The sequence below is a fragment of the Lepidochelys kempii genome, chromosome 4 (assembly GCF_965140285.1).
Source record: "Lepidochelys kempii isolate rLepKem1 chromosome 4, rLepKem1.hap1, whole genome shotgun sequence".
Classification (NCBI taxonomy): Eukaryota; Metazoa; Chordata; order Testudines; family Cheloniidae; genus Lepidochelys; species Lepidochelys kempii.
In genome coordinates, this window is record NC_136383.1 from 94,030,979 (window position 1) to 94,043,966 (window position 12,988).

A 12,988-nucleotide genomic window follows, 5' to 3' on the forward strand; every position below is an offset into this window, starting at 1 on the left:
CTAGAACTCTGACGTATCCTAAAACACTAGCATAGACAAGGCTGTATAAGCTTAACGTCCACTGTGTGGGGAATCTTTCATTGCTGTCACCCAAGTAAAGTTCCTACCTCTCATACTGTGTAAAATGACACCTTTCACAGCAACTAAAATTCACTGCAAATAGCTTAAAATACTAAACAGGGGATAACTCTCTATTTGCAACTATATTTATTTCAGATTGACCAATTAAAACACGAGTAAACTTCACTCCATCTTTTGTTGCATTCTTCAATTTGGTGATACATTTCTTGTATTTCATAATTTTGTCACGGTTATGTAAAAACTCCTATTTATATAAGTCTAAAACATTATTACCTTGTTTATAACAGGAATTATTGCCAGCTGTGCTTCAAAAGCAAGATAGAAGTTTGCCATCGTTTGTGCTTGAATACCCTGGAAAGTATTCATAAACAACATTTTATTACCCAATACTACTGTGTTTTATTACCCAATACTACATTCTGTGTTTGGGGTATTAACAGAAAGAAGCCTATTTTCCTATTACACACATCCCTTCTTTTTGGGAGGTGTTATTTTCTTTAATTGGTTTTCAATAATACACCTATTTCCATGCTTTTTATATTACCATTATCTAAAAGTGTAACAGAGGATACTCATAATGTAATAGTAAATTTATTAATGCTGAAAAATAATTCCCTTCTACGATAGTGTATGAACCTAGTCCTGTTTAAACGATAATTGGATGACACCTAATATTAAGGTTCTGTTTATAAAAGGTTAAAAAGTAATAGATATTTTAATAAAGCAATTGTTAGAGAATCCAGGAGGTCAATAATCACCTACTACTGATGTATTTATAACTAGAGCAGTACAAATAACTGATTTGTTAGTTGGTTGGCAGTTCTGTAAAAAAAATCATTTGTGGTCAACCAAAACTGAATTTTTTCAGAATTTCCAGTGAATCGAAAATTTGGAAAAAATTTCAGGTCAAACAAAACATCCCATTCAACTTGCAACAAAAAAATTTGGTTTTGGGCATTGTTAAATTTAATTTAGGCAGCTAGGTATGAGATTAAGTCCAAGACCTCCATGGTACCATTTTCCAAAATGCTTCCATTTACACATACACAGAACCAGAAAAACAGGCAGAACCGGAAGGTTTCAACAAATGGATGAGATGATAGTATAGGGAGGAGGGGTTTAGGTTTATTAGTAACCGGGGAACCTTTTTGTGAAAAGAGGAGCCTATGCAGGACGGATGGATTCCACCTAAACCAAAGAGGAACAAAAACTGCTGGCATGTAAAATTAAAAGATTGTAGAGAATTTTTTAAAGTAAGGGCAAGGGGAAAGCCAACAGGTGCAGAGGTACACACTATTTGGGCAAAGACGTCCTTTAAGAATAGGTTGACCAGACGTCCCAATATTGCAGCTTTGGACGCTCTGGTGTTTTTCGGGGGGGTTTTTGCGCTTCGGCAACTCAACTCCGGCCGGTTTTTATTTTTTTTTTTTGCTTCCCCCATGTGTCCCAGTATTCTGTTGGTTTCATCTGGTCACCCTATTTACGAATGAATTTATTAAAGGGGGAACTCTATATCCAAGTAAAGAGGATAGGAAAGATTTTGATAAAGTACAGGTAGGAGCTAGTGTGGAACAGTCAAAAGAAACAGTTCCATTTAAACATCACACATGAAGACAAGCAATTGAATACTGACAAAATGTACAAGTGCCTATATACAAATGCTAGAAGTCTAAGTACTAAGATGGGTGAATTGGAATGCCTGGCATTAAATGAAAATATTGATGTAACAGGAATCCCGGACACTTGGTGGAATGAAGATAATCAATGGTGCATGGTAATCCCAGGATACCAAATATACACAAATGACAGAGTAGGTCATTCTGGTGGGGGGAGTGGCACTGTATGTGAAAGAAAGCACGGAGTCAAACTAAAAATCTTAAATGACTCAAACTGTACCATAGCATCTCTAAGGATAGAAATTCCATGCTTGAACACTAACAGTATAGCAATAGGAATATACTACCTACCACCCGACCAGGATGATGACTGACTGTAAAATGCTCAGGGAGATTCAAGGGACTACAAAAACAGAAAACCCAACAGTAACAGGTTTCAATTATGTCTCCTAAGGAAGGGATGCTGACACCATAAACGACTGTTTCTAGAGCAGCTTTTCCTACAACCCACAAGAGGAGGAGCAATTCTTGATTTAATCCTAAATGGAACAGAGAATCTGATTGACAAGATGAATATAGCTGAACCGCTCAGTAATTAAATTTAAACATCCTGGGGGGAGAGAATGAAAAAACCCTCACCAGAGTACCATTTAACTTCAAAAAGGGGAATTACACAAAAATGAGGAAGCTACATAGACAGAAATTAAAAAGAAAAGTCATAAGGGTGAAATGCCAGCAAACTGCATGGAGACTACTTAAAAACACTGTAATAGAGGCTCAAACTAAATGAAAACCCCAAACAAACCAAAAAACCCAATAAAATAACCAAAAAATGCCACCATGGCTGAACAGCAAAGTAAAAGGCAGTCTGAGGCAAAAAGGCATCCTTTCAAATTGAAAATCAAATCTTACTCAGGAAAATAGAAAGGAGCATAAAATCAGGCAAGTCAAGCATAAAAGTATAAGGTAACAGGCCAAGAAAGAATTTGAAGAGCAACTGGCTAAGGACAGAAAAACTAAGAGCAAAAAAATTTTAAGTACACCAGAAGCAGGAAGCATGCCCAAAAATCAGTGGGGTCACCAGATGATTGAGGTGCTAAAGGAGCACTCACGGAAATCAAGGCCATTGCAAGAAGCTAAATGATTTCTTTGCATCGGTCTTCACTGAAGAGGATGTGGGGAGATCCCCACAGCAGAGCCATTTGATGTCTTGGGTAACAAATCTGAGGAACAGTCACAGATTGAGGTGTCAATACAGGAGGCTTGGGAACAAATTGATAACTTAAACAATAAGAAGTCACCAGCACCAGCTGATATCCACCTAAGAGCTCTGAAGAAATGCTAACATGGTATTACAGAACTACTGTGTTACATAGCCTATTGCTTAAATCAGCTTCTGTGACCAGCCAGATAACCAGGCTGAGTGGCAGGCAGCCAAAGGAGTAGCTGCAGAGGAAACAGCCAATTCGGGCAGTGGCTGCAGACAATCAGGGCCCAGCCAGCCATATAAAAGGAAGCTGCAGACCAGAGTGAGTTAGTCTACTGCAGGGAGCCCTAGGGAGAAGACTGGCATCCTAGAGGGCTACAGAGAGACCAGTACCGGGGATGGCCGGGTGCTAGCAAGGAAGGAGCGGCCCAGCTGTGGACTGCCAAGTCGCTGTGAGGAGTGGCCGGACTCTTGTTGGAGTCCCCTGGGGGGACCAGCTGTTGACACGGCCGGAGGGCTGTGCCAGGAAGCAGATGCCAAGAGAAAGGAGCCGTGACGGGTCTGCATTTGGAGGAGAGGATGGAAGAGCCACCACCACCTGAGGATGCACCCTCTAGGACTGAGTTAATTCCTGAGACGCCCAAGGAGGCGGCACCAGTGTGGTGAGTGACCCCGTGAGGGTAGCTAAGTCACACCAATTTTTTAAAAAAGCTCCAGCGGGGAGCAATTACAGGTTGGTAAGCTTAACTTCAGCATCAAGAAAACAGGTTGTAACTACAGCAAAAACACAGAATCATCAGACACTTAGATGAACATATGCTGGGAAAGGATCAACATGGCTTTTATAAAGGGAAATCATGCCTCACCAATCTAGTATAATTCTTTGAGGGGATCAACAAACATGTGGCTAAAGGTGATCCAGGGGATATAGCATACTTGGACTTTCAGAAAGCTTTTGACAAGGTCCCTCACCAAAAGCTCTTAAGCAAAATAAGCAGTTATGGGATAAGGGGGAAGGTCCTCTCATGGATCAGCAACTGCCTAAAAGATAGGAAACAGGATAGGAATAAATGGTCAACTTTCACAATGAAGGGAGGTAAGTAACAGGGTCCTCCAAGGATCTGTACTGGGACCTGTGCTGATCAACATATTGATAAATGATCTGGAAAACGGGGTGAGTGGTGAGGTGGCAAACAATACAAAATTCCTCAAAATAGTTAAGACCAAATCTGACTGTAAAGACTTAAAAAGGATCTCACTAAACTAGGTGACTGGGCAACAAAATGGCAGATGAAATTCAGTGTTAAGTGTAAAGTAGTGCACACTGGAAAAAATAATCCCAACTACACGTACAAAGCAATAGTCTAAATTAGCTGTAACGACTCAAGAAAGAGATCTTGGAATCATCGTGGATAGTTCTCTGAAAACATCCGCTCAATGTGCAGTTGCAGGCAAAAAAGCACAGAATGGTAGGAACCATTAGAAAAGGGATAGATAAGACAAAAAATATCACAATTCACTATCTATGTATTCAATATATTCATAAATGATTTGAATAATGGCAGAGAATACACTTAGTTTGCAGATATTAATGTTTGAAACATGGTTATAACCGCTAATAATCATTAGCCCTTTATAAACTATTTATAAATAAAACCTCAATATAAAGTATGACAGATAATTGTACAAATCAATCTCATTTCAGTGTTCTATAGCTCCATTATTGGGAAGCACTTCAGGTTTCAACTGCACATCCTATTTGAAATTAAAGTTTAAACAAACACAGTTTAACACTATTTACCTGCCTACAACTACTGACTTGGGTCCACTTTCAGAAATATAGCAACATCTAATGTTATTTGATATCCTGTTGCTTTAACAAGATGAATTTTCCTGAAAATAACTGTTTACTAGATATCTATTCTGGCCCTCTGAAGAGGCACAAATACCAGAGTTATGTTTTTAGCTAGTATAGCTAAACTAGTATACTAGTTTACCAGTTAACTAGTATAGTTTTTAGCAATCGTATACTATAGAGTTGCTCCCCAAAGCAAAATTTTAAATTCAAAATCTAACAGTTTGAAGTGCTGCTGACTGTATCCCAAAACTAAACAAAATGAGTATACTTGTCTTACACTGGTCTGATTTGCATTGTTACTGCATCAGAATTCCAGAATCAACTTGGCTCTGGGGGCTTTATCCTGTGAGCTGCCGAGCACTTCCTGGAAGAAGCTGAGTGCCTTCATCTTCACAGACTTTAATGGAGTTGAAGGCACTCAACAGCCCAGAGGATGAGTTCAGCACTTTGTAGGAAGCAGGGGACGAATCCTGCAATATTACTGGTTAAGCTTATTACATGTTCATTTCATAGAACTAGCATATCCACAGGCGCATGTCTAACTGGTACTTCCTAAGTCATTTTCTCATTCTTTGCTGAGGTGGCAATAGCGCTTTTTCCAAAGGGTAACAAAAAAGTGGAAGTTTAAGCGACTTAGGAAACCTCATAAGGTAATACTTTTTATTACGCAGAACATAAGAATTTGGAACTCTACCTCATTTGCATCCACTACAAGAATGACACCTTGACAGGCAGACAGTGACCGTGATACTTCATAGCTAAAATCTACATGACCCTGTGAAGAAAAATTGGTATTTAAAACACCAAGTACAACTTTAACTAGAATCATTTGCAGTAGGAGTCTGGTTGATTTCATCTGTATGATATTAACACATCAGCTCAAGCCCCTATGGAGGAAAAATATTCAGGATTAATTTACAAATTTAATAGCACAGAATGATGGGCAAACCTAACATTTCAAAAGAGTAAGAGTATTTTAAAGTAAGGACATTTAGGGTCATATGATTTTTAGCAATATTTAATACTTAACTTACTGGTGTGTCAATGAGATTTAAGAGGTAGTTCATTCCTTCATAACTGTAAAAGAGAGATGCAGTCTGTGCCTTAACTGTGATCCCTCTTTCCCGTTCCACTTGCAGTTTATCCAACACTTGTTTATTTTGGTCAGTTTTAGCAATTGTTCCTAAAAACACGTTTTAAAAATTGAATTAGGATCTTATTTTACGCAAGTATAATTTTGCACTATCTAAAAGGAGTATAATAGTTTCTAATACAGACCATAGCAAACTACTGAGTGATCCAAGGGGAAACGATTCCTTCCCCAAAATTTAAATATAGATTTAAATGGTGACTTTATGTAAGAGCAAAGCTCGACAAATCCACTTTCCAAAGGCACACAGGACACTTTCCTTCATGAGTGGGGCTTATCCATCAGTTTATGCAGAATCTAAGCTTTTGATTAAAATAAAAGTTTCAAGATCTTGTGCTTACAAAAATAACTTCTTGTAATGTGAAATGATGCAGTGTTATGTTTCTGAAGCTACAGACACCCTGAGGGAGGCTAAAGACCTATAAATCATACTCCAGACCATAGCCTGGGAGTTCCTTTGGGGTCGGGGTCGAAGGAATTCTTACCCCTTGGATCATTCAATAGCAGCACACTTCCTTCATGTCTACTAGAAATCCAACCTCACAAATGAAGCAGCATCTCTGCCACTTGCACCTTTTCTACTTCGGGCATGAAACAGTCAGCAGATCTGCATAACAGCAGAGACCCCACAGGATCTGCACTGAATTCTTAATGTGCACACTGCAGAGACAGGTCAACAAATGGGTGTGCATTCCCAGCATACACTCACCCAGAATATAATATAGCCATACTGATTTCACTAAAGCTACACCGCCATAATCATGAAACAAGGTCCACTACTTGTTCCTAAGAGTGATGTGAACTAGAGCAGGTTGAAACATTTTCATCTAAATGAAATTTCTGTGTATATATTGTTAAAGCCTAAATATTTTGTAGATATGTAGCATTTCCACAAAACAGGAACGTTTTTGAGCCTGGGGCACACAGAGAGAAGAACTAAATCAGACAGAGAAGAGCAATGAACCTGGATCTCCCACATCTCAGCCCAGTACACCAAGCTATAAAGTATGTGACACATACCTTCCCCTGACCATTCCATTTTCACAAGAACATACAAAAGACTTTTTTGCTCCAAAGTCAGTCAGCAATATCTGCCATCATCGAAATGGGAGGGATGACCCTGAAGTACTTGTGTTAAATTTTACCCCTCAAAACCATTCTCTTAATTTCCAGGTTTTAACAGTCCCCTTCTGACTGCCCAAAATTTTCTATGCCCTTCAAACTCTGACAATAAGTACAATAAATATTGTAGGTACTGACCTACTTATTGTTTGTCAGGAGTTGCACAGAGACCACTACATTTCTAAATATAATCTATTCATCCCACTCCCCAACACATCCCCTCCCTGGTTCTTTTCCACCCTCCTCGTTTTATTTTTTGTTTGTCTAGTTGAGATTATTTTGCAATACACCAAAATCTATCTTGCTGTACAACTGATGGTGTATGTACATGAGAAGCCCAGGACTAGAACAGCATGGATATTAGAGATGCTGTGGTAGAACTGTACTAGGAAGTCTGCACAGTGCCTGCCCACATAACAAGTACAGATAACTAAAAACACCATGTCTAATCACAGTGCTTACCTGTAATTTCCAATAGCCTGTCTGCTAGAGTGCTTTTGCCATGGTCTACATGAGCTATGATACTGAAATTTCTAATATTTTCAACAGGAAATATAGACGTATCCAGTTTTTCCTGAAAAACATAAAATGTAGAGATTCCTATTCACAAACAGATTAGGGTGTAATTTCACAAACCAGGGTGCAGAATGATACTGTATACATGAAACTAGTAACTCCTCATTCCCTTGTTTTTTTGGAACTTGAAAAACAGTTTCATCGTTACTTCTCCTCCATCTCCTCTTCCTTTCCCCATCAGGGTTTGCATTGCCACTGAAGTCTGTTTCAGTAACTTGTACAAACATTTGTGAGATTAGTACATGAACAGCTACCATTAAATCTATTCAATGTTCTATCGGGACAAAAACGTAAATAGAGTATTTTGAAGCAGCTTTGCACATGTTTAAGCATTCTAAAATAATTCTGAGGACAAGCTAGGGAATAGGGTAAATAGTGCAAGTGTTTCAGACACTAGGTAATTGAGATTATGCTATGGCTCACCTTTTCATTCTGTGAAGTTTCATTTCCAGCTGCAAGTGTAACCTGAGCAATTAATTCCACTACACAATTAGTCTTTTCGGAACCATTCCCCCAATAATTACTAAGTATCAATTCTATTAAAACTACCAAGAGGAAGGAGAGTTAGAGGGCAAAGAAAAGACACACAAATAGCTTTTCAAAGACAGACTGGTCACCAACTCGCCAGTTCAGGCACTGGAGGTAGAAAGTTGGAACGAGGTGACAGACGGAAGAGGACCAAGTCACCTAAACCAAAAAAAATAAATAAATCTGGACACGGTCCTTGCTTATGACCCTCTTTATATATTAGTCAAAGAATGTCAAACTTATTCCTGGAGCGGACTGAATTGCATTTTTAGCTGTAGGGAGAACCAGGGTATAAACTGAGGCATGCATATGAGCAATCCGAAGTGGAACTCTCACTACTATCAGCAGGTAGCATGCAAAGACTCAGGGAAGACTATGCCGCTACGTATTAAGATTCGTTAATTAGTCAATATTTTATTGACCCATTCAGCAAGAAAATATGCTCAGCTTCATGATCCCTCCTATTTCTGTCTCTTCCTTCCTCATACTACTTTGGTTCACTGCCTCCTCTGCTTCTTTCTCGCATCTATATTTGCTTTCCTGCAGCAATTTACCCACACCCAACCCTTTCCCCATCCTATCTGCTAATACTTGCAAAATAAAATGCTGCCTTTTAAAGTGACAGTCTTCGGTATTAACATCCCAATAAGTTTAATTGGAGTTGTGGGGTGTTAACACCTAACAGTTATTTTGAACTATCTGCAGCTGCAGGAAAAACAGTGTATAAATGCTTACATTTAGAAAATACATTTACAACTTTTTTAACCTTAATAAACGTTTAAATTCTGCAGAATGTGAATATGCCAGCCGGCCATGTAAGTACATCAAGTGGCCAATCAAGTCCTTTTTGGAGGGATGTTATAAATTTCTGAAGCAAACTTTGTTCTGTGGCTGACTTTTAGCCTTCGTTCAGCTACAAAGATTGCGCAACTGAGTCTCAGAACCCAATTATGTAAATCTTTAGGCAAAAAAGTCTCCCACTGACTTCCATGGGTGATATCCGTATAAAGACTGCAGGATCAGATCCTAAGTCTCCTATATAGGCCATTTTCTGGGCCATGTAACAGGCACTGTTATGCATGCTGTAACTCATTTTTCCCCCCAAAAACACAAAACTCATGCACTGTTCAGGGACTGCTTAGTCTCCAACTGCACTGAATTAGAGTACTGTTAGAAGCAAAAAAGCAATATTGCTGCTGCAATATGCTATCACACTATGTTCAGCAGAAATAATGGGACCTCTTTTTGTTTGTTCTTTAAAAGGGAAAGAATGCATAAAAAACTCAGAACAGTAAATAGATAAGCTATCCTTCCATGTCTATTGCCAAACATTTTGGAGCCTTTTAAGTTATGGTAATACTAGCACTCTGCTTTGTTTTAAAAGTATGCAAATATTGACTAATCACACCTCAAATACCCACAAGTTCAGTAAGAGTTCCCATCTTACAGATGGGGAAACATAGGTGAGCTTGCCCACGCAGCAAGTGAGTGGCAGAGCCACAATTAGGACTCAAGTACCTAGCTCCCAATTTGAGCTCAGACCATTAGACACAGTTGAGTTTCAAACTTTATTTAGAACCAGAGCAAACATTAAAATCCAACTGACTGAAAATAGGCAAGCACCAAAACAACATTTTTGGGAAATGACTGATATGAATACACTATCTTTTGAAGCAGTGAACTGACCATAGTTATGCTTACAAAAATGCCAGCTCAATACCGTTCTGCTGTATTCCAATGAAATTCGGTTTGTTTGTTACATTCTTGTAAGCCACCTTAATTTTTAAAAGGTGCTAGATCAGTCATTAAGTTTGCTGTAAATGTTGGACATACCACACTTTTTATGAAAAATACAAAGCTTGATACTTTTTCCGTGGGGTGACAATTACATATTTTGTACAATTTACATTTATTTAAATTTGTACAAATAAAATTACCTATCATCGTCAAGATAATCAACTATTCAGGATGTAATCCTGAAGGTTTATGGAAGTATTGCAAGATCAGTGACTAGAGCTGAGACAGTTGTAAGAACGTAGCATAAACCACCTTTTACTAGAACTGATGTAAGTTAAGGGTGAAAATACAGAACACAGATATACATAGCAGTGCCAGCCCAATGATGAAGACTCCCCACTCTCTTCCTCATGAAAGTAAAAGCTTGAGTTGTGTGGGTTTTTTTGTTTTTTTTTCTGAGCTGGGGAAGGGAGGGAGCATGAACCATCCCAGCTACTATGTATGGAAAATACTCAAATTTCCTTGATGTTCCTGCTTGTTCTCTTACTAAGGACAATAAACTTTTTTTTTTTTTAAACACAAGAAATTGAACCAGGAATCACAAATAGCAACTCCTTACTAAAACATTCCAAATCTACACTGCAACTACTGTGCTGCAGCTGTGCAGCTATAGACACTTCATAGGTCCATGTAAACGTTTTTTTTTTTTCTGTCAATATAGCTAAATACTTCTCAGAAGCAGCAGCTAGGTCATCGATTCACTGTGTCTACTGTGGGAGTCAACCTAACTATATTTCACAGGGCTTAAAATCTGGACAACATAGCTAGGTCAACCTAAGTTTTGAGGTAGACCAGGGCTTATACACAACCAGGGTCAGGGAGGAGAAAGGCAGATGCTGGCCACTGAATATGCACAGAAATCCCTGCTATTGGCAGTGAGTACTGTTAAGTGACCTAGATTTACAGTGGGGTGGGAGGAGGTATTGTTTCATGATCTCTGTGTGTATATAAAGTCTGCTGCAGTTTCCACGGTATGCATCCGATGAAGTGAGCTGTAGCTCACGAAAGCTCATGCTCAAATAAACTGGTTAGTCTCTAAGGTGCCACAAGTACTCCTTTTCTTTTTGCGAATACAGACTAACAGGGCTGTCACTCTGAAACCTGTTCCTGTAATTATTTTATGACCAGTCTTCTCATGCTGGGGGAGGGGTGTGTCAAGAACATGTCAGCAAGTCGCAGCCATCTTGCCTATCCCATACTGCTAAATAGGAAAAGGGGTCACAACATAGAAATGCTTGAGAACACTGCTTAACAGGAAGGCTTAATTCACTCTGTCTGATGTATGCATTAAATGCAAACAGGGGTTAATCCTCGCAAACAGCGTGAGTTAGGCCTTCTTGCTAAGAGGAGAAATAAAAGTTAAAGGGCCAAGGAGACATCCACTTGGGTTAAAGGGATTTCCATCCCCTACCCTACAGTAGTACTAGTTTTCAAATATTGTATCTATTTCCAACAAAAAAAAAAAGCTCATCACCTTCTTATGAGAACTATAGGGACTGGAGAACACAACATGATCCGCGGGGCATTTTTCCATCCACGGTTGAGGGCATAACAAAGCAGCACCGCTACAAGCGCGCCGCAGCCTGCCCCAGACCCCCGCTGCCCTGGTCACAAGCGACAACATGCTGTCCCGAGGGGCAGGGATCACACGCAGCCCGCGCGGAGGCAGCGGCCACGCGGGGCTCAGCCGCGGGCTCCGCAGAACCGCCTCCGCTCCGTCCGGCTCAGGGGAGCGGCGGGATCCATCCAGGGGAAGCTTCAGCGGGACCTGCCCCGCCCAGGGGCAGCGGCGGGAGCCTGCGGCAGGAGAGACGGGAGAGACGCGAGCCCGCTCCCCGGCCAGCCGCACCGGCTTGTCAGCGCGTCCCTGTCCCGGGGGCCCGGCTCAGCCGCTCCCTGCTAGCCCCGCACGGCTGGCGCAGCGCCCGCGGGGCCGGGGCCGGGGCCGGGGCCGGTCGCCGCGGGGGGCTCTCACCGCCAAGCCGCACGAGCCAGTCGCTGCCCGGGGCCAAAGCCCCAGTCCCAGGCCGGCCCCTGCGCGCGCGCCGGTGAGAGGCTGACCCGGAAGCACAAGGGCGAGCCGGGGGCCAGGAGGGGCAGCGGCCTCTGTAGCAACTGCGCACGCGCGGAGTCGGCTTTAAGGGCAGTGGGGGAAGCAGCTGCCCTTTCTCCTGGTCCTGCCCCTCAGGGCACGTCTACCCCGCGGCCGTCCGTCCACCTCCGTGAGGGCAACGTACTGCGCATGCCTGCAGTAGCCGCCTTCTGGGGGTGGGGCGTGTCCCCACCGGGGCCGTTTTCGCTTTCCAAAGAGGGACAGTGCGGCGGGCTGCGAGCCTGGCTTCTCCCGCCTGCAGCAGCTCCTCCCGCGCCCCTCAGAGCCGGGCTGCCCCTGGGGCGCCTGGCTCCCCACTGGTTTGCCCCCGCCCCTCCGTTCCCTGCTGGGATCCTGACGCCGCCCGCGCTCTCAGGAGTGGCCCAACTCCGAGGGGGGAGCCTGGGCAGCAGCCAGGCGGGGAGCAGCCCACTTCCAAGGGGGAAGCCCTGTCAGCAGCCAGGCTGAGAGCAGGGTGAACTTTGTCAATTTTAGCAAAAAGAAAAGGAGGACTTGTGGCACCTTAGAGACTAACCAATTTATTTGAGCATGAGCTTTTGTGAGCTACAGCTCACTTCATCAGATGCATACCGTGGAAACTGCAGCAGACTTTATATACACACAGAGAATATGAACCAATACCTACTCCCACCCCACTGTCCTGCTGGTAATAGCTTATCTAAAGTGATCATCAGGTGGGCCATTTCCAGCACAAATCCAGGTTTTCTCACCCTCCACCCCCCCCCCCACAAATTCACTCTCCTGCTGGTGATAGCCCATCCAAAGTGACAACTCTTTACACAATGTGCATGACAATCAAGTTGGGCTATTTCCTGCACAAATCCAGGTTTTCTCACATCCCCCCCACCCCCATACACACACAAACTCACTCTCCTGCTGGGGGTGGGGGGGGATGTGAGAAAACCTGGATTTGTGCAGGAAATAGCCCAACTTGATTGTC

At 42.0% G+C, this 12,988-nt stretch overlaps 1 protein-coding gene across 2 annotated transcripts in view; it reads right to left on the minus strand.

Moving 5' to 3' along the window:
• GUF1 (GTP binding elongation factor GUF1) overlaps positions 1 to 11,990 on the minus strand; it is a 57,705-nt gene extending 45,715 nt beyond the window's left edge. The window contains exons 1-5 of one of the 2 annotated variants that reach the window (XM_073342134.2): positions 11,410 to 11,990; positions 7,497 to 7,608; positions 5,797 to 5,945; positions 5,457 to 5,537; positions 355 to 432 (exon numbers count right to left, since the gene is read on the minus strand). In XM_073342134.2, the coding sequence (XP_073198235.1) occupies positions 355 to 432; positions 5,457 to 5,537; positions 5,797 to 5,945; positions 7,497 to 7,608; positions 11,410 to 11,559 (570 nt within the window). In that variant the 5' untranslated portion in view covers positions 11,560 to 11,990. The remainder of the gene's footprint in view (positions 1 to 354; positions 433 to 5,456; positions 5,538 to 5,796; positions 5,946 to 7,496; positions 7,609 to 11,409) is intronic. The other variant, XM_078852567.1, reaches the window with a different exon arrangement.
• Positions 11,991 to 12,988: the final 998 nt, after the last annotated feature.